The sequence below is a fragment of the Odontesthes bonariensis genome, chromosome 24 (assembly GCF_027942865.1).
Source record: "Odontesthes bonariensis isolate fOdoBon6 chromosome 24, fOdoBon6.hap1, whole genome shotgun sequence".
In the NCBI taxonomy this organism is placed as follows: Eukaryota; Metazoa; Chordata; class Actinopteri; order Atheriniformes; family Atherinopsidae; genus Odontesthes; species Odontesthes bonariensis.
Window position 1 is genome coordinate 13425512 of NC_134529.1, and position 22600 is coordinate 13448111.

At 40.8% G+C, this 22600-nt stretch overlaps 1 protein-coding gene across 3 annotated transcripts in view; it reads left to right on the forward strand.

The window, feature by feature from the left end:
- Positions 1–2318: 2318 nt before the first annotated feature.
- Positions 2319–22600, forward strand: part of sash1a (SAM and SH3 domain containing 1a) — a 160687-nt gene continuing 140405 nt past the window's right edge. For all 3 annotated transcript variants that reach the window (XM_075459640.1, XM_075459643.1, XM_075459641.1), the window contains exon 1: positions 2319–3738. In XM_075459640.1, the coding sequence (XP_075315755.1) occupies positions 3238–3738 (501 nt within the window). In that variant the 5' untranslated portion in view covers positions 2319–3237. The remainder of the gene's footprint in view (positions 3739–22600) is intronic.

Consider the following 22600-nt stretch of genomic DNA (forward strand, 5'->3'; position numbering starts at 1 on the left):
GCACCCAGAGTTCATTCGTCATAGAGCGCACCTCTCCCCCGTTCCATCTGTCACCATGTTCCCATAACTCTCTGCTCCTTTAAGTCTTCTTATAAGTTGTTGCTCAAAATAGCCTATGGGGAGTTTTGAAAAAATATATAATCTGTTCTTCAGTGTGAATGTTATCAGTATTATTTAAACTTTTGTTGATTATCAGGAATGTCCATCACTTGCAGACAGTTTCCACAATCTGAAGTATTTGCTTTTTCTTGTCTTTGCACTCTGGAATTGGCAGGTATTGTTTTATTATGTCAAAACTTTCTCTGTCTAAATGGAGGTAAAATGACCATTATAAGTCATACTATGTGTCAGGTGTTGTAGCATAATGAGGTTACTCAGTAAAAACACTGAGTATTACATTTAAAACTAATTCATTGTGTAAAATGCAAGTACAAAACAGAATTATGTGATTATTTTTTCAAGTGATTATAAGTTTTCAATTGAAAAGGAGCACAAATGACTAATTGCTAAGTGAAATTGATTCAGTTGAATCTTTTTGTAAATTTTAAGCTTTATTTTTTTAATTCTAAGTTATTCCATTCTGTAGAAAAGTTGGCATGGTGCACAGCAACTGTTGCAGTTATGAAGGCAAAATGTTTCCTCATTCTTCCCTGATAGACAGTATGTTTACATATTTAAGCAGCTCAATGGTTTGAGGTTTCCTTTTTCATATTTTTTGTTTTATAAAGCACCAGTGGAGCAATGCTATTGTACTATGTACTGAATGAGGTTTGGCAGGGCTTCCCTTGAAATGACTAAATTGGCAAGCATGGCATGTGCCCTCACTCACCCCCTAAACCGTCATATATTCTAACCTTTTAACTGTGCACAAGCTGGATGGCTCCTCCCCCTTAGGAAAGTCACTGTCCATGATTTCCAAAAATTTCTAATTTTGAAAGTTTTCCATTTTACCTCAATTCAGTTTTAAATTAGCTTGGGCCCAGAGAAGATGGCAGCATTTCTGGTTCTGGTATGTTTTTTTTTTTTGTTTTTTTTTTTAAATTTATTTGTAGAAGCTGTGATGAACTGTGATTACTGAAAGTAGTTTTCAGGGGTGTTCCAGGCAGGGATTTCCACTACAGAATTATGCCTTGTGTTTAATGCAATGCCACCTGATCCCTAAACATCACAGGCACTCAATACCAGCTTTTGTCCTTGGCCCTTGCATTAAAACATTTTTCCAAATTATCAAAATTTTAAAATTATATTATTCACAGATTATGAGATCCCCAAATTCTTTACTACTTTTCATATTTATGTTGTTTTCCTCAGCATTACACAACTACTACTACACACTACTCTTTTGTTGGCCCTGTCCTTGCCCAAAATAAGCATGTATTTTAAATATTAAAACAATCCAATTTCTTAGATTTAGTTATATAATGTTGGTACTTTCTTGAGACAATATTGGATTTAGGATATTTTGAAATTATTGCATCCCATTTTAGATTTTATGGTGCACAGCTTTGTACGTATACAACTTTGTGTATTTGTATAGAAATGGGGTATATATGCACATGGTATCATATCAGACACTGGACACATTTGACCCCCCTTGCTCATGTCAGTAAAACCAGTTTGTGCAACAAAGAGTGAAGGACAATAGAGCATTTCCGAGTAATTACACTGACGGCAGCAGTCAGGTAATTCACCGGAAATGTCATCTTGCTCTTGTCTGACTGGAGTGGCAACATGAAGGATCTACACTGCCTCACACCTCTTACTCTGATACTCTAACATGCATTTCTGGCATATTTCTGATGCTGCTTTTACAAAAGAAGGCTGTTTGATATGCTTCTTATGCTCTTCCCTGACTGGTGTGTCCAGCCTTGCTGCTTGTCATAATGCAATGAGGCAAATAACTTCCAGCTTAGAGATGAGACAGTGATTGTATCAAACTGACCCCTAACAAGCTGTCAGCTCACATTTGATAAAGCATGCATCAGCAATGGCCAACTTGGCATATATTTAGACAGGGCAGACAGGTCTTTCCAAGCAACGTTATCCCCTTAGGGTTCCGTATCACTTTCTCCCATCTCAGTTTTCTCAGACAGTTTGACTTTGTCTCGTACTGATGACGAAGCCGTCCACTTGTGCAGCGATCGGATAAACACTGTTGGATTCCACTGATGAAAAAGCATGAGACGTTTGTTCACCAGCTCCGGTGTTGCTGGAATGTTCAGTTCCGAAGTCCCCACATAGAGGGAGCTCGTGCGTGCATAGAAACCAAAGCGTAGAAATACTGAATGAGTGAGTTAGTGTGTGTTCGAGTGAGAGAAAGGGAGAGGTGCGGTGGACGAAATCACATCGCAGGGGAGTGAAAATGTCACACAAGCCAGCATCAAGAAAATCCACGGGGACCGCGCGACAGGTTTAAGATACACGCGTTTCGTTGCGGATCAACTTTGGGCAAGTTGGTGATTACCAGGAGACCAAGTGAAAGCCCCGAGACTGCGCTACAAGTTGAGAGAGGGGTAAAAGGACTTATATCACTATTTTTAAATGTGAGATTTAGGGGGCGTGGACGGCGGAGAAGCAGCAGCGAGCATGTTGGCTGCAGTTCCAGTGAAGTGATGTGCCGGCTGGAGGAACGGGGCTGCGCACACACTGAGCAGTTGGACACGGATCTCTGCGGTTGGCGTGAGTCGTCTGTTGCCGGCTTTGTCATTTTGAAGCCTCTTCGACATTATTTGGATTATTGTTTTTTCTTTCGTTTGTGCTCATCGACACAAAGAATCAGGGGGAAGAGCGAAAACTGTTAAAACCTACCCTGCGTAACGGGTGGAATCAGATATAGCAGCTATTTGAATGACAGTAGTGCGAGGCATCTGATCGTATAAGGAAGCGTAATTGCGCACAGTAAAATACAGTGGGTCAGTGAGAGAAACGTGTGAAAGCTGTCAAATCAAGCTCAAGTTGCCTTCATGTCTAAATATTTACAAGTGTTAGCCATAGTCTGTATCAGGCAGAATCTCCATTCAGCTTTTGTATGTTTTGATAAGGTTGGGTATGGTGACCAAGCCTGTTATATGGATTTTTCCCAAATTATTTAATCCAGTTCTTCTACGCCCCTAACACATGGAGAAAACACACGGTCACTGACAACCTTATAATGCGTTTGAAACGCCAAGTGGGAAAGTAGCATTCACTTCAGTGTCGTCTTTCTCCCAAGTTGTAGCCGATTTGGCAACATCCAAAATGACAAGCAACGGACCTGTCATCGTCTACGAGTGGTTGAAGACTCTCCAGCTCTCCCAGTATGTCGAGTCTTTTGTGGATAATGGATATGACGATCTGGAGGTTTGCAAACAAATAGGGGATCCCGACCTGGATGCCATCGGCGTCTACATCCCTCACCACAGGCAGAGGATTCACGACGCGGTGAGAAGGCTGAAAGAGGAAGCCAAAGAGACGGCCAGTGGACTGTACTTCACGCTTGAGCCGATGCCACCTACAGCCGAGATTTATAGCAGTCACATGGTGGAGTATGAGTCAAAACTGAGGGGGTCCAAGTCCTGGACCGAGCCCAACGGTGACCGGGTTGGGCGTAACGGTGGGTACATGGGCGCGCAGAGGAACCTGACGCTGGGCAACAGGAGGGAGCTGACTATTTACCCCAAGCTGAAGCTAAAGATCATGATCAGGGATAAACTCATCAGAGATGGCATCAACCTCGCCAAGCCGCCCTACTCTAATAAGGTAACAATTGTTATGCCACGTAAATGGCACTCAAAGCACAGTGCTGTATACTCGGAGCATCCTGCTCAGTCACCCCAAATTTATTTCATTTAAGAAGTAATCTAACATGAAAGCATCTAGAACTGACACTCCCTTCCCACATATGATGCTTATATAAATGCTTTAAAAAGTACTTCACCTGCATTATATAACGTAAAAAAAATTAGACCAGATTTAAGAAAAAAAAAAATGGTGCTGCTTTTAGAACAAGTGCAAAACATTTTCTTCAGTGGAGGAATTTTTCAAAAAATATTTTCAAAGATGAGTTTTTCCATCATCCCACAGATGGTTCCATGACACAAAGGTTGCTTTCTCCCGCTCAGCATGGTCCATGTTTGGATAAAAGCATGCTGTGTGTCAGCAAGTGCACAACTTTTGTTAAAGACAACATGCTGTATGTTACTCAAGTGCCCAGCATCAAATAAGAATCTGAGCTGTAGCTGTAGTGTAATTCCTAAACATTTTCAGGACCACTGCACTTTGCAGATAGTATAGTGGAGAAAACTCCTGTGGAGCTTTCACTTTGTGATTGTCTGTAGGGCAAAAATGATTTACACTGATTATAAATCTACTCGGACTCCACCTGTCCACTGGCTTCTCTCAGTATTCAGTGTGGGTGGATCAACCTGGCCCACAGGGATGTAAGCCCCATCTCTTATCTGTGATGAATGGGCGATGGGCTGTTGATTTCAGGGCCAGAAGATGAAGAGACCCCAGCTGGGGTAGGCTGTTGCAGTCCTGTGAGCCAGACTGAGAGGGCCTCTTGTTTTCAGACTTATAGTGATGTTTCTTCAGAAGTGTTTGAATCATATGCCTACCAGCTGAGAGGGCCCTTCTGAATTACTGCTGTTTACGGACAAGGAGGTTTTTGATCAGAGCGTCTGCAGGCCAGTGAGGAAGCAGACACCAGGTCCTGTGCATTTGTTCAGGTTCTCTAACTTGCACTTTTGTACAGCAACATCTTCAAAACGGAATGACGCGGCATTACAATAGGCTTGTATAAGGTATACAGAGAAGATAATCCCAGTGTTTTGTCATGATGACAACACATGCTGCTGCAGAACTATTACTTCTGAGTATTCATTTTTGTTGTGCTCAAGAACCTCCACACTTTATTCAACTGATTTTGAGCCTGCGAACTGAGCATTTTTTGTAGCAGTTGAGTGTGCCTCAGAAGACTGAAACGTGTGCTTTGAAATGTATGAATTTGCAGTGAAGTCTGCAGAATTGTTATTATTATTAATATGATTATTGTTTTGGGCCAAATGACCTCTGTGTAACAGAAATCCTGATTACAAGCGTGGCATTGGGCCTGTTTGTGTAGTTTCTGCATATTTGTGTGGATATGGAGAAATGGATTAGTGTCCCTTTCTATTCCAACATAAAAGATTCCTGAATATACAGCAGATATTCATCATCCCTATAACTCTCTGTACTATCTTTATTCTCTTTATTTTTATCCATCCTTTGATATTGTTAACAAGATTTAGTGCTTGCTTCACAACAGCTTTGATTGGAGTTTTGCATGTTTTTTTTAAGCTCCTTTTCTCCATGTATTTTTGCCACTTTGGCTAACGGTGAATCCCTCAGAGATTTGGGATTTGTGAGGGATTAACTGTCAAATCAGAGCTGAAACAAAGCATTAGTTTCAGAGGGTTAAAGTATCTTCCTTTTGAAGGCTGTATTTATTTAGAGCTAGAGCTTTGGCATTGAGGCTTTTGAGAGGAATGAGCAGGTCAAGGTCTTTCAGTCTCTTTTGCTCATTTGTGTGTGTGTGTGTGTGTGTGTGTGTGTTTGTGTGTGTGTGTGTGTTTGTGTGTAACCCTGTACTTTTGAGTTGGCTTCATCCCAGTGCTTTTCTCCTCAGGAAGACTGAGAGGCGTGTGGGAGATGGAGCTGTGACCAGCTGATAGAGTTTGACTAAGTGGGCTGTGATTGGTCTGTTGATATCCCCCCTCTCTGTGCTCTCCAGACAAGATGTCCCCCCCAGCAGAGACTGAGGACACAGACCCAGATTTTGGGGCAATAACAGAACACACTTTTGGGATGACTTAAGGGATGATTATTGCATAGCATAAACCAGATCTCCATCCACATTTAAACAGTTCCTGAGAGGTTCTTTCTTTTTAATACTCTGTGATTTTTTTCGTTCATGTTTGTGCAACTGGATTTGCCTCCATTGTTTGTCAGCAAGCAAATCCAGTGAAAATATAAGCACTACGATTCTGAAATTCTCTCTCGTGTGAGCTGAATGTCCTCTGGTGAGACAACCCATTATCAAACAATTGACTGAAAAGGCTCTGCTGGGTGTAATAAATACCCATGATCCTTATCATGAGCCGCAGAGACCCCTTGTCTGAGAGAGAGTATTATTTCTTATGATGTAAACAAACACTTGTGCCGAGGGTTGCACATTTCATGATCTCTCATCAGGGAACGATATGAGTAGAGAAGACTGTTGCCGGCTGGATTGTTGTTGTCATCCACAGCAGTCACTGAATTAACATGGTTTTTCTTTTCGTTCAGATAGCCTCATGAATTTCTGTAACTTGCAACTCTTCCTATCTGATAATGTTAATGCAGCTATACCTGCTTTATTTTTGTAAATCATGCCCAGAGCATTGACTGCTGATTTGCTTACCTAAATGTTATCCCTAAACAACTTTTTTTTAAATGAACAACATTTGTAGACTGAGACTTCGTCAACCTTAATAACCCTTTCTATTCCAAAAATGTGTTTGGGCTTTGTGATGTCACAACTAGTTTAGAGGCCAGCTTAGGCCAAAAAGGTAACTTATACCATAAAGATAATAAAAAAGGTAACTTAGCATTTCACATAGGTTGGCAGTAGACTTTGAGTGATGTAGGAGACATCTTATGTCAAAGCATTACAATTTTTAGATAGAAAAAAGTTTGCATACTAGATTTTTCAATTAGGAGTCATATGACACTTTAAGATTGGCTAATAAGTCAAGTTTTCTAAAGGATAAACTGTATCTAACAAATTGTTATCAAAAGCATTTTCTTTCAACTTGACTGGAAAGATCTGGTCTTTTACTGTTTTTGTCTGGTTGCATGACATGTTTTCCAAGGTTAATGGGATGTTAAAGTGCTTTGCATGAATTATTCCATAGCTGTTTTCTAACTGTAAAAATATAATTAATATATATAGTTCCATCAATATGTTAAATGGATTCTGTTATAGATTTCTACGTTTATGTTCTTTTGGAATACTAATCAGCACATTTAGTTACGGTCAGATTAATTAAGGATTACATGTCTGAAAGGGGCTGATGGTTATATTTGACCCCATTTGCCCTAGTTTTCTTCTTTTTGCTTTTTCTGCTCCAGTCATCTCTCAGTTTAATTCTCTTTATCTCATTGGGAAAAAAAAATGATGTTTTAATGCCAACTCGTTAAATAAGCTCAACACCAAACTATGTGAGGATGTTCTCCCATCCCGGCCTCATCCTGATGCTGGACGCAGCAGACAGTCGGTCATAATAGCGCCTCATTGTTAGCGCTGTGTGTCGGGAGGAAGTAGAAGCTAAACAGTGGGAGATTCTCTATTGTTTGTATGGAAGCTGATGGAGCCATATGTCCTTTCACTGCTGGTCTGTTTTGCATTCCCAATTTCCGCCCATTGAAATGGGCTGTGGAGGCAAGTGTCCAGCATTGTGCTGATGGGTGGGTGATTAAAAACCTGGGTATCATACAGAGGGAGTAAGGATTGGAAATAGATGGGCACATTTTTTATGAAGGCTGTAAAGGGCTTATTGGGTGTTAAGGAAGGGTCAGAGTGCAAAGTTGTTGGAGAAAGTCTGCTCTTTAAGGCCTTTCTATGACCCTACAGAGCAGCTGATCAAATGTAGTGGGTGACAATTCTTGAGGCCTGTAGCTTAACCGATCTTAGGAATGTGAAAAATGCAGTGAAGCCACAGAGGTGTTGTTACTTAGGTGCTGTTTACACATACCCGGGTATTTTGAAAAACGCATATTTTCTAACCTTCGTTTGCAAAAAAAACTAGGTGCACACAGCCCCGTTTTTAAAAAAAAACCACGTCTACATTGATCCGGAGAAATACGCTATCAGGAGCTGTTAAATTACGCCAAGCCTGACGGTGGCAGTGTTAGAACAATGAGAATTCCACACAAGCCAATCAGAAGCCTAATAGAGAACCGCTGACAGGAAGAACTTCCGGATCCTTTTCAAGAAGAAAATATTGCGCTAGGCTCATGTGTGTGGACTGATAGCGAGACTGAGCTACTTTTACACGTTGCGCTGGACTATAAAACTGCTAAAGCCGTGAAAAATGTCTTTGTTGTTCAATACATTGTATGACTGTAATTTTCAAAATCACACAAGCGAGTATAGCTCTCAACAACTGAAATGCTGCTAGTACCTCCATGCTTGCTAGATAAACAATGGACGGAGAGAAAGGCGTTCTCACGCTAGCATCCTGCCAACAAGATGGATAGGGGCGGGGCTCTGTACTATGACGACAACTCCGCATTCCATTCTGAAAACTCCGTTTTCGTCTCTTTCAACCAGTTTACACACAAACGCTAAACGGAGTTTTTAAAAAATCTCCACTTTTGCCGGAGTTTTTTTTTAGCTTCGTTTTCGGAGGAAAAAACTCCGTTTGTGTATAAACGAAAGGCACAAACGAAGGGAAAGGTCTTCGTTTTTCAAAATACCCGGGTATGTGTAAACGGCACCTTAGAGGGAAAGACAGCTTTTAACTGGCTGTGTTCTAAACATCCTTTTGCAGAAAAAGGAAGTTGGCCACCTTGCATGAAAGCATTCACCTCCCTTCCTGTTTCAGTCCTCTTATATTGATTAATATCCTTATAATCATGCCCAGCAGGAAATTGGGGTATAGTGTAAGATGACCCTGAGTTGGCTGACTGTGATTATTGAAGGCCCTCAAAGGGGAACTCCGGGGCATTTGAAGCGCATTTCCATTGCTAGAGGTTGTCAAATACTGATAGTAGGACACAGACAGGTGCAAATCTGCGCTCCCTGTGTGGAGATCGCGCTGGTCGCGCAGCCTGTCATGCGAGGCTAATACGTGGTGGCTAGGGGCAAGCGCTAACCCTTCCACGTAAAACAACAACTTGCACACTGCAGAAACGTCACACCACTTTATAAACCATCCGACAATAAAGTCACAAGCCTTACCATCAAAACCATATGCATGGTTCTCACATTACTGGCATGGGGACGTTACAAAACAACTTTATAAACAGCATGTCACTTACCGGTTGTTCAAGTATTTAAAACATTACAACAATACATGCCCAGTAATATTGTTGTAATGTTTTAAATACTTGAACGCAGTTTTTCTAGAGAAGATAATTGCTTTGTATATGGGAGTATCGTCCATTGACTCTTTTGGGCTTTCACATGCGCGAGCATACAAACAACCGGTAAGTGACATGCTGTTTATAAAGTTGTTTTGTAACGTCCCCATGCCAGTAATGTGAGAACCATGCATATGGTTTTGATGGTAAGGCTTGTGACTTTATTGTCGGATGGTTTATAAAGTGGTGTGACGTTTCTGCAGTGTGCAAGTTGTTGTTTTACGTGGAAGGTTTAGCGCTTGCCCCTAGCCACCACGTATTAGCCTCGCATGACAGGCTGCGCGAACAGCGCGATCTCCACACAGGGAGCGCAGATTTGCACCTGTCTGTGTCCTACTATCAGTATTTGACAACCTCTAGCAATGGCCCGGAGTTCCCCTTTAAGCTTCACTGGACAACTGCCAAGTCTTGGAAAGACAAATAATTTTAGCCCATCACAACTCTTTCTACCACAGCATTGCCACCACATATGCATTCACAGGCCAACTGCCAGCCTCAATGATGTTCAGGTGAAAGGAGAAAAAGAATTTGAGTTGAAAACACTCTCAAGCTGCTTCATTACATATGGACTCTACCTCAGTCCTTCGCCTCTATTCATATGAGGCCTTCTTATAAACTATGGGCTCAGAAAAAACATTTTTTGAATTCATTATCTTGATGTTTTTTAATAAATGAAGAGCTTTTTAATTTCCATTGAAAACACTACAGTAAAAGCTTCATTGAGCTTTTCATTTAGCATGTGTTTTTTTTGGGAAATGCCGTCATCAACCATGTCCATTCCTATAGGGCTGGCATTTAGCCACAAGGACAGAGAGCACCTCTCACAACAGCCTCTGAGTTTTTCATTTACTCTGCTGAGAGAACTGTTTGCTTAGTTTTTATTAAAGGCATCTTAAAGGAATGGTCAGCTGAGGACTCATAAAGGGGAAGTCATAAAGAAGTCAAGGACCAGCTCTATTGTCCTGAGAGGACAGGGAAAGTCAATTAGTATAGTGAGCTGCTGTTTACGTGATAGGAAAACAGGGTTATATGGAGCACTAAAAAGGGATGGGTCACATTTCCATCATGTTGAAAAGTCATGTACACTCATAGCAGCTCCTCTTAAAGGAAAAAAAAAACTGGTTCTGGATTTTTAAGGCATCTTTGTTAGACATTAGCTGCAACTCCGAGTATTTAGCTATTTGGAAAGCAACTGAGGATTGATGGCTATCACATTGACACCACAGCCTTGGAACTGCTGTACCAAAGACAAAGCTTTGGTGCTTCAAAGAAATGGATCCCTTGCAGCCTTGTGGTTTCAGTGGGTGCCGGATCTTTCAACGTCAAATCTATTTTACATTGCTGTCTCAAGTGCACATAATCACTTTACCATTTTGCAGAAAGTACATTGCGGAATAATTCATGATATATATTGCACATCTCTGCTCCGTTTTGCCAAAAACCATACCTGCAAAAGCAGTTCAGTCAAATAAAGCTATCTCCTTAATTGTTATCTCTGCAAGGAAAACTTCATTCATGAGATGTTTTTTTTTTTTTTCTTGCACCATGAGTCAGAATTTGTCTCTTCCACTGTCATAAAGACTGAACCACCCATCTCCAGGGAACATGTGCAAATGTGGGAAAGCAAAATCTATGCTACATGTGCAGCTGGCCTTCTCATTTCAGTAGCAGTGAGAGGAGCTTGTTCCTACTGTGCTGTTTCTCACATGATCAACTGACTTCTTAGCCACTTTGATTCCTTGGCTGTGTGAATGTGGTCTGAAAGACGACAGGGTTCAGATTCACAACGCAGCACAACTGCACTGACTATTCTTTGTTCATTAATTGGAATAATCAGCCTTAAAGTAACACAGTAAGCGTAACGGCTTTAAATAAAGCAGACCACCAAGTCATCAAGGCCATTTAATGTTCCACGGTCTGCAGAGGAACAGGTCCTGATGACACATTCATGACAGATGCATTATCAGAGCTATTTTGGTCCAAGGTTTCAGCAGCTTCCAGACAGCCAGACTGCATTACACACATGCTGTAGTATCACACAAGACTCCAGGCTTCATTATCAATATCTGCTTATCTTTGAACCCTTTTTCACACTTTTTTTTTTTTGGTATTTAGCTTCATTCTAAGGTAAAAGTATTTGAACTGGTGCTATGCCACAATTGCATTTCAACAGCAACTCCATCAATAAAGAGAAGAGTTGGTTTTATTAGAAGTCTTTTTCTCTGGTGAGAAAAGAATGAACAAAGTGCATTTGAAGTCAAGCTTTTCCGCACACATCAATATTCTATGGTTCACTGAAAAAAAGGCAGATTTCTTGTCAGCAACAGCCAAAAGGAGACACTAGATGCTCAGTTGCGGCTGTAAACATGTTTGTTTTTCACACGTCTCTTCACCGCCTCTTTCTTGGTGCTGGCAAATGCAAAATGCATAAGCAGCAGCTTGCTTTTATCCCAAAATTATGTGAAGGCACAAAGAAATCCTATTACAACAGCCTTAATCATAGCCGCCTTTGCCATGGTTACACGATATGTGTGCAATAATGACCCCGTTGTCCTGAAAATGAAGATATCAAGTGCCCCAACAGGATGCCAAGACTAGAAATGACAAGAGAGCAGGCCTGAGCATCTGTCTGTGTCAGGATCCAGATTGCAAACACGCTTGCAAATAAACACATCCACTCATGTTTTCTTTCCCTCTACATCGTTGTCTTGCACACACTCGTTACTGCATTCACAGTGACTGCTGTGGGGTGGATCATCACATTTCCTCATAGAAAGTGACCGATTGTACTGGAAATGCACAGCCATGCATTGCTGGATACCATATAGCTGCTCTGTAAACACTGACATTCATCTATTGGATTGATTTTGCTGTATTTGTATGAGGTTGTCATGTGTGACCTATATAGGCCAAGAAGTCTAATTACTGTACCTCTGACTCCCATGGAACTGTGAGCCAGGAGGTGGTAAACTAAAGGAGCATTGTTAAAAGTTACCATGGAGACCTTTTTTTTTCTTTTTTTCCTGCAGTCATATTGGTTGGGGTTATTGCATAATGTTAGAACTCTATTTAAATATTGCTCATCAAGCATGACGCTAAGCAGCTCTCTGTTGTTGTTATATTTGCAAAGATAATTCATCATTCTGAAAGGGTGAGCGCTGCAATGAGCAACACTAATCCTAAGGTTAAATGCAATCATGCATCATTGTCTTCATAATTTACTGATCTTTTTTTTCTTTTATCAGAGTTCAAGGTAGCTTTTTAACTGATTGCCTTGTCCACCTAGTATTCCAAATTTGAGAATATTTCCAGCATTAACCTTTATAAATGTTATAAATTGCAAATCATATTTTCATAATTAATCAGTTAGCTAATCCATCAAGTATCAACAGTGTTGGACTGAAAAATAATTTATTTGGAGTCACAGGAGTTTGGCAAATTACTCAAATCATTTATTTTACATTGTTAGAAGTTTAATATTGATTATTAAAACGGATAAATATTCAACTTAATGTCTTTGTCAGTGTGCATGAGAGATGTAAGACAACTAGACCCTATGCTCCTTTTTCATGAGCAGATCTCTGCCTCTAAAAACATGACAAAGGAAATTCTAGTCATTTTTCTCAAGCCTTGCTTCCACATGCTTCTCCAAGTGGATGGAATAATCCTGTTTCCTATGAATATACAGGTAAGAATGATGGCAGTGTTCCCTGCAAAGCTTGGAGCCCAGACATGCTCAATAAATCAGAATGATGAGGTTAGAGACACACAATGCTTGCTGGTCTTAGTGGTGGATTTCTTTAGGCAGTGAGCAGTTTTGGGAGGGTTTAAGTTCTACAACGTACAATGGAGATTAATTGCCCCACATGTAGCTACAGTTTGGTTCATGTCAGCCCATATTATCTTGGTCTGTGTTTCATGTGTAATGCCGGGGTGTAGAGAGATGAGTGAGGTGTGATAGCTGAAAGTTTGAGTGTTAGAGAGACATAAAGGAGAGTGTGTATAATTACCCCGTCTGAAGCTGCTGCCAGCGAGGTGTATGGAACGCAGAGCAACTAACTCACAACCCCTCCTTATCTCTAATTGGTCCATTTCCAAGGCATGAGGGCAGGACACTGAAAGCTTTGATCATGGAGACCACACCAGTGTCGATATGTCCCTACCTGAGTGCTTTTGTAGTGGCTGAATCTGGCAGGGGATTACACCAAACTAAACCCCCAGAGTGTCTGTATGTCAGTCTTTCTCACTCTGGCTTCCCTGCGGCTCTACATACCTGAATCTGAACCCTAATTACGAGGCATTTACTACATTCCTCAAACACACCCACGCAAACACACTCACCTCTAGTATATTGCTCATATTCATTCTTTCATAAGAGCGCCGGAGGCATTTCATAGGGACGGTTTGGTCTTGTGGGGTTTGTTACACCTGATTATAAGGATTGTGTGTGTGTGTTCTGTATCCATATACAGTGGCATGCAAATGTTTCAATATCTTGGTTTCTGTGGACTTGAAATTGAGAAAATGATGGAAAAAAAATATGGCAAGGCATTAAGAAATGGCAGTTAACAGGAATAGTGGAGGTCAGATTGGAGTCGGGATAACCAAGAAAACTTTTAGAGAACTTTTATTTTACTGTGCAGTGACACCTACACAAACATGATCCTTATAGAGGCGTCATCTTAAGAAAACCTCTCCTGTGTCCTCCCCTCCAAATTAAGCATAAGATTTTGCACAAATGTCTAAACAAGGCAATATTTTTGGACAGAAATTAAGATAGAGCTTTTTGGCTGAAATGCAAGTGAATCTTTGGAGACAGAACTGTGCATAAAGCGACAGGGTGCAGCCTGTGCCATTTGGAACATTTTAGCTGTGGATAGACCTGAAAAGAGCCACCCAAAAAAGTTTCCTTCACTGTTTAATTGTTTTTCTGTGAGAGGAGGTTAAGCTGACTGTAGCAATTCTTTCCAAATAGGATACTGCCAGCTAGTCAGACACGCATTAGGGGATCAATCAAGACATTCTCTTTGTGGAGGGCTGGAGTTCATCACTCTAATTGCTGCTTTTTGACCTGTGTGCATGTTAGAGTTAATAGTTCTATTCATTAAATGCTAATCACTTGCCACACTGCTTCATGCAGGGAAGAAGAGATTCCATTCTAGTTGCCCAGGCTGTTCTAAAACCTCCTTTTTAAGCTTCAAATTTGAGTCTCATATCATTACAGCTTCACCAGAGTTTGGATTTCTGTGGTTTCTGCAGAGGGAAAATTGGTCAGGTTTGTTTATGTTGAGCTTAACTTTGCAGCCCATCATTCAGTTCATCCATTGAAATCTATCTAAAATACACAGAGCGAATGAACTCTGGAAGCTGTTCGTTATACTGTATAAACTGAGAAATTGTGTGAAATGGTTCACCACTGACTCCAAGCAGGTTGTAAGCCACAAAATTAATACTTGTATTAGAACAAAGCCCTTAATATGTTTCCCTCTGGGTATGGATTTTTCTGAAATGCTTTTTTTCTATGATTCTATCATGTGGCCTTTGTTCACACTTGATAAATTTCACTCTTTGTGAGGCTTCATCTACTGTGGGTTAGCCACAAATCTACAGTTTTAATGTTAGGAGATCTTTGAACCAATACTAAATGCCAAACCAAATTCTATATTTGTAATCGCTCACGAGAATTCTTTCTAAGGGAAAGTCTTTCAGGCAAATCTAGTGATGCAAAGCATCTCCTCTGATCTCCCTTTGGCTTTTTCTAGCAAAATGGGGCAACATCCTAAGATTTTAGATCATTCCAACTTCAGCTAAGTCTTAGAGTTTATATTGCACAGTCAGCTAAAGTCATGGATTGAGATGCCTGTTTGAACAAAATCACAATTGGAAATTTAACCTTTTGCATTCTTTGGAACTGGCCTGATGTGACTTCTATTAAGAGGCAGTAGCTTGTGTAACCAGTCAACAGTTAGCATGTGTTGCTTTAGAGAGGATTAGACTAAGACCACATTTATTTCGACATGAAGCCTTTGAAGAAAAACTAGATTAGAAGCCAATAATGAGCTTTCGAATATTCCACTTAATAACATAGAAACATTATGTACTAATGAGAAGGTTAGCTAAACAGAATGTTGGCTGAGCTTGTCCTCAGAGCCTCCCTTATAAAATAAAACTCAAATATTTTGTAGCTTAGGTTTATAGCGTGTCACACAAGTATGTTAAAGTTGACCCCCCATTCCATCCTCTATGCATAATAGTTGCCTATTGTTTCACAAACTGATTTATGATACAGTCTCTGCATTCACCAGCCTTATATTGTTTTATTAGCACTGGTCTGTGATCCGACCTTCTTATTTGCCCACCTAATGGATCAATTCCTGAGCATGCTCGTTTGCAGGCTTCATAGAGAGAAACTGCTTTTAATCAGGTTCACTATATAACTTCTGAGCCAAAGTCCACTTGGCAACATTCAGCAGTTTTTTTTTAAATGCCAAATAGATATCGTTAACCACGGTTAGCCCACTTGTTGTTTGTAGGCTGCTCAAATGTCTGTCTTTGTATAGGAAAAGCGCCTCTCAGGAACATTTGAGATACTGTTGGAGCATTTGGCAAGTGCAAGTCTGGGTTATACAGGGGTTATCGCTTATTTGGTTGTCCACACAAGTGAACCACATTACTTTCCCTAAGAACAGTTTGACTCTTTAATGTTGCAACTGCACACACACAGACACACACCAGGTAGTTTTAGCCATTTTCTCTGACTCTTCCTTGAACGAACCTGAGCTTGTGTACTTCTTGTGTCTTTACTGGCCGTAGCTACACTCAACTACCAATCTGTAGCCCTACAGATTGATTGCTATCTCAGTGGACTCTGACTTGATAACAAACCATCTACTTGTCTTAGTGATGCAACATGGTGGCAAGAACTTTAGTTGGTCCCCATAAAAAAAAAAAAAGAAATATGTTATAGAATTATTAAAAATTGAATTGTGTATAAAATCTTCTTAAGTTATGAATTACCTTTGAAATATGTATATGTATACACTCAGCTCTGTACAAAACTCATTGAAATTAGACAATTTTGTTCCTTTTTAAAAGGTCTCTATCCTGTGGCTCAACCCCTCTGTAAAACAATGAACAGGCCAACTGGCAGCTCGTAGTCTGAGCCTGAGCGGCGGGGTCATGCATCACGAGTTTTCTCTGCTCCACCAAACATCCTCACCCAGTTTTGCCTCATTCTCACTAACTTGGAGACAGGGGAAGGAAGGCTGAAATACAAATTGACAAACTGGCAACCTTGTCAAACTGACAGAGACTATGTGAGAAAGACTGACAGCAGGCATGACAGGCAGACAAACAGGCTGTTTTTGACAGACAGAGAAAGTAGAAAATAAAAAGAAATGCCAGAAGAGATGCAGCTTGATTGACAGAAAGGTAGAATTCGTGATGTGCATGTTCAGACTTTCTTTAGTCATTAGTAATATTCTCTCATTTGGGAATTCTTTTAAGGATGTGCCACTGCTATTACTGCCATTTCTGTAGATATTTGCATCTGCAGGGTTGTGTTTTAAAGCTTTGGCTTGGAGGCAGTTACTCTCATTATGTATGCCCTGAAGCATTTAACAGCTAAACAACTAATAAATAAATGATTAGATCATGGGTCAGTCAATAAACCATGCAAGAATAATGGCTGAGGTTACTATAGTGTCTAAATAGTCTATGTGGAGACTATGCCTCATATAAATGCATCTGTTGAAGATGCATCACATGATTAAAACTCTATTTATCCAAAGGGAAATGTAACATAATTTGATAGTACATGCATGCCTTTTATTCTACTTTCTCTCATTTTTTCCCCTGATAGCAGTTGTAGGCATGTAGAAAACGTATGCTTTGGATGGGACAGCAGTATGTAAACACTTTTCATTGGTCGTCTGTTGGGTGAACTGTATTGTGATGTGGGGTTTTGTTATGGCCACTTAGCCCTGTCTAAAGCCTGCAGAAGGAATTGTTTTCTTTCCTCTTGGATGAGAATAGACTATCACTACAGAACAATGGGCTGCAGGCCTCAGCTTCTTCTCTCAGCTGCCCCTACAGCTATGATCCCTGTCCACTCCATTTATGGTTTAAGAGCTAAATGCCTGTACCCCTCCACAACTGGACCCCACCCACCCCCAATGCACGTACTGCCCCAGATTAGGTGAAAGCTTTATTCTTAAAACGCATTTTATGCCTTTAAATAGACCCTGGCAACTGCTTCAGTGGAACAAGTGTATTTGAGTCAGAAGACTCGATTACCTTGCTAATACTTCCTGCAAGATGACTGAAGGTCTTCACTGATTCCAGTGGCAGCCACGCTTAGGGTTCTTTTGGAAGTGGATTATGATGCAGCAGTGAAAGTTTAGGCAAGCGATTATGTTTGGAGACGTTCTCATTGTCATGCAGGAATTCCATGGCTGAGCTTATACCAATTGTTATGTAAAGTGGACATTCATATTGTACAGTCTGCTTGGAGCTGAGTTTCTGCTTTGTGTGTAAATGCTACAGAGAAGGGCAGAGGAGTGTGAAAATGTGTTGTTATTATGTTTGTTTTATCCTCCTTGATTACTATACACCTGCCTACATATGCGCAAACCGTCACTTTGTTTCCGTGCCCAGCATCAGCTTTAATTTCCTCCAGTACAAACCAGTGTCTATTTTAAATCAGATAAATGCAGGCCTGATACAGTATGTAAAATCTTAAATATGTTTTTGTAGAACTCAAAGTCTCACATATTCTGTGCTCATTATCCTGCAAAAATACAACAAAAGCTCAAGTGCTCTTATTGTTGATTAGACTAAGGCTTCTCTTGTAATCCTAATCAGTATATTGATGAGCCCTCCTCACTTCAGGAAAAGCTTGAGGGAGCTTTTGTTATGAAGAGGCATTATGTCCTCACAGGTCGAGACTCAGAGGAGGCTCTTTATTTCAGTCACATAAGCAACACTGTTTATACAAAGAAGAGACACATTAAGAGAATTTACTAGTAGATGTTAATTCTGTTTTCTTTTTTTCTTGTGAAAAGTTGAACTCAAGTAGAGTTCTATCAGGGTGAGAGGCAGCTGTTTTCTCTATACTTTCAGGTTGCAGACATTGCACTCGATGTAGTTCTTACTTGTCCAGAAGACACTCTGCTTCTCACTTTAACAGACACGAAAATGTTCAGTGTGTGAACATGTTATGTTTGTTTCAACTCCCTCTGTGTCCTTACGTACACTCCCTCTCACTTAGTGCACTCTTCGGCTCTGTGACTGTTTAGTCATGGCAGCAACTGCTGCTCATATTGACATCAGTTTGTGACAAAGATGCAGATAATTGAATAAGAACATTACAGTTTCAGAGAAACCAGGATTAATTTACCATAACAGAGTGCATAATTAGATCATTATAATGATAAAGTAGCCACAAAATAGTTATACTTTGAAACAGAGTGCTGTTGTCAAACGTGGACTTAATGATCCAAATTCCCCACCCAAACCAAAACTACCTTCAAATTACTTTCATATATTACTCATAAGGTGTGGTCTAATATTTTTTTTTGTTCAAGTCACAATTACATGGAAACACAAGCTGACTAAACTATTTAACACAAACAACTGGTCTGAGTAATAACTGAGGCTGAAAAAAGATGGAGAAATGTTTCAAACTCACAGAGCTGTCTTCAGTAGCACTATCCTTCATCAAATCCTCCAGTCTAACAACAATAAGCAGGAATACAAAGCTATTTCAACTAATCAGTATTTCTGAGGCATCTTAACTGAACCCCTGGCCCTTGCCACAGCATTTTTGTTGGGTTAAGGTCACCGCTCTGATTAGGCCATTCCAAAACCTGATTTTTGCCTTTTTCAATCATTCTCATGTTGATTTCCTGTAGTTTGTTCCCTTTGGGTTGTTCTAAAAGAGTTCAGTTGGACTTATTTTTGGTTCTTGAAAGGGTTTCACTACTTGGCCACTAAGTCTTTTTATTTCTTCAGCCTTCTAGAATAAAAAGAAACACTAGTTGTTTTCTCTTTTAGCACTATGTATTATCATGACCGTGATGACTGTAATGTGTTTACAGTGGCTTTTTGTGGCTTTTTCCAACTTTGTAATGGCTCATATGAAAGTTATTGTAATGTAGGCATTGTTAACAGCAACCAGTCTGTTTTAAACAGAGCAGGCTGTCAGTGAGCAGTCTTTGTAATTCTTCATAGTCAGGAGGGGCACCTTTACAGCCCACTCTTTGAATCTCCTTGGCTGGAACACATGATTGCAAATAGCTTTTGGAAAAGCCGTGAGCACAGAGGATCATAAACTTTTTCCCAGTCTAAGATGTGAACAATTACTTAGTGTGTTCAAGAAATACATGAAAAGTCAGATTGTGGACTTAGATGAAGATCAGACCACATTTCACGAATAATGAAAAAGTACCCAAACGTCTTGCAACTGCATGCTGTTGCTTCAACAAGTTTATGAATTACTTCAGAAATACGCAACACTCCTGTCCAGCCAAAATGCAAAACTACAGACATGTACACACTTGTAGATGACATATTATTTTTATAAGCAATTAGAAGCACTGAAAAACCTTTTATGAACTTTAATAAAACAACATAATGCATTAGACTCTACAATAAAAGAGTTTTCCTTAAGGCAAACAGTACTGCAGAACCAGTAAAAAATAATTATTCCCATATGCCATAAAGACAGTAGCCCCTTTCACACTGCGACCTGCTACCTTAGCGGGTCCAAATTGCACCTTCGACCCGCGTCGACCAATGTGAACGCTTGGCGTGTTGGTGACCCGTGTCGCCTGAAGCCGAGTTCAGGGGGCGTTGCCTAGTGGCAGAGCGTCACACGAAACACATAAAATGCTGGGCGTGTACAATGACGTAGGCACAAGCCATGCGTCGGAGGTAGGGTTAAATACACCTTGAGGACTCGTTTTTGCAATTGTATATGCAGTTCATGGAGATGTTATTTTACGGGGTGTGGATGGTTACAACGTGGGATGCCGCCGAAGAACATATGCGGAGAATACAAGAGCACTATAGTCCCCGAAATGTGGCGGTAAATAACGTCCTCTGCTCGGAGGCTGAGGAGCTTGCGGACCTCCTTGTCTCCCCAGTTGGCCATCTTCAAAAATGTCTCGAACTTGATGTAAAACAGAGTGAAACTTGTCCTCACCTGTCGCTGTTGTTCTGAATCAGCTGTCCATTCTGTCTTTTAAACTCCTCACGTCACGCCACGCCCACGTCCGACCCGCGTCAATTGCGTTCACACCAAACTCGGCTCGGCAAAAAGACTAGGGTCCGACGCGGGTCGAAAGGCGAGTCGAGTTGACGCGGCAGCCCGGGTCGGCAGTGTGAACGCAACAGCGGACACGCTAAATTCGCGGATTAAACGTGGGTTATTCCTCAGTGTGAAAGGGGCTATTGACAGAAGAGAAAGTGATATCACAAAACCATAGTTTAGAGGCTGTAATGCTATCGCAAACTGCCTACTCAGCTTATTATAGGCACGATGCACGATATTGATCACTTAAGATATCCTCAGGACCTGCTAACATTAGCCGCTTTCGGACAGACCGTTCTAAGAAAGTAGTTATCAGAACTACCCTCCTCGAATTTCGTTCTGATAACTATCCTTCCCCAGCGGAACTGTTTCAGTCTGCATTTGCACATGAGGCGGGACCTGATAGGGACTGATGCGCCGCGCGCAGCCGTCTGCTTCAGTGACGTGTTAGCCGTTAGCCGTTTAGCACTACATTCAAACACAAAACAAAACGATAAAAGTAAGGAGAGTAGAAAAAACACCACCAAGAAGCTAATATGGAGAGCGGGGAGGCCACTGTGTTTATGGTCTGCATGATGGTGATATTAATCATAGACAATCACATCAGGCGTCTAATATCAAGGCTGGAAAAGCTCACAGAGAGAGTCAGGAGACGATACTTTTTTATTTCATGAAGGAAGAAAGGAGAGCAGAGCGCTGCAGACAAATGAGACCAGTGTAAGTTTAACTTATTAAACACCCGCCGGTTGTGTCTGTGTCTATTGAGGAAACATTTCAGCCGTGATAGCATGACATGGGACGTAGCTACCAACCACCACACACCTCCGTTAGATTAGTTCTATAAGAACTATGAAAAGACCCGACCTCGGAGAAGGAGCTAAATAGTTATAGGAACTGAGGGAGAAAGCCTCGAGTTCCTGTATGTCCGAACACGGGAGAAAACGGCCCCGCGGATTAAAAGGTTATTAGAACTGCCAAAGGTTCCTACAGTCCGAAAGCGGCTATTACTGCTGTAACCACTTTATCTAAAAGTGAACTTTTTATAATGTAGTATTTGCATGCTCGGATTAACATTTCACTTCCGTTACAAATACATCACAAATATATTTCTTTTTCAGAGAAAATATTCTTTCGGATTTGAAAATAACTGTAACTAGAAATGCACTCAGAGAGTGCAGACCTCCGCCAACCGCCAACCCACCTGTGGATAGCGAGCCATGTATGGACATACGTTCCTGATGTGGGCTACTTGTTCTTTGGCGCTGTCAGCAGAAGAGGCATTTCCTTCTCCCTATTCATTATTGAACAGCAGTGTTCACCGTTATTAATTATTATTAATATTATTATTATTATTATAATGTTTTGTGGGTAAGCAGTGTTCTGTCGGGAAGCAGTGTTCGCCGTTATTATTACGCTATATGCAGTTATGCACACTGGCTTGCCGTGCAAGTAAATCCGCGCACTATGCATTCTGTCTGGCTTTGGGCACGCTAAATGCAGTTATGCACACTGGCGAACGAACATCCAGACCAACAGACAAACTCGGGCGATCACATAACCTCCTTGGCGGAGGTAATTATGTTGATTTTCTGCAACTTACTGTCTGTTTTTCCAAACAAACCAATGGTTTTGGAACTATTCTTTATCTTGGATCCATCACATACAACCAGCCAGAAGATATTTAAAATAGAATATAAAAAAAAGAAGACTTTTGGAATTGTCAATTCTTCCCTGCGGAGAACATCTTTCCATTTTTTTTCGGCTCCTACAGAGGAAGAGGCACATTGTTGAGCAGTGGCTGTCTCGTCACTTCCAAGTCTGTTGTTAGGCAGATTTTAGTAAAAGAAAAACTTCACATGGGATTGCTGTGCGAGAAAGCAGACATTCATCTCTATACGAGTATGCATCGGGCCACCAGGGTTCCTGAATCGGCTTATGTAATCCACTTGACATCTATGGGGCTCAGGGGGTTGTCAAAAAGAAAGTCTGAGACTGATTTGGCATGTTGTTTATTTTCTGTCTGGGAGTTTTTTGGTATTGCAAACTGAACTGAGACATGAACAGAAACGTCTGAGACGATGTTGTCTTACATGTGTTGTCCAGTTTTGGCTGTTTCTTTTTTTTTCAAATCAAGGGGAAAAGAAGATC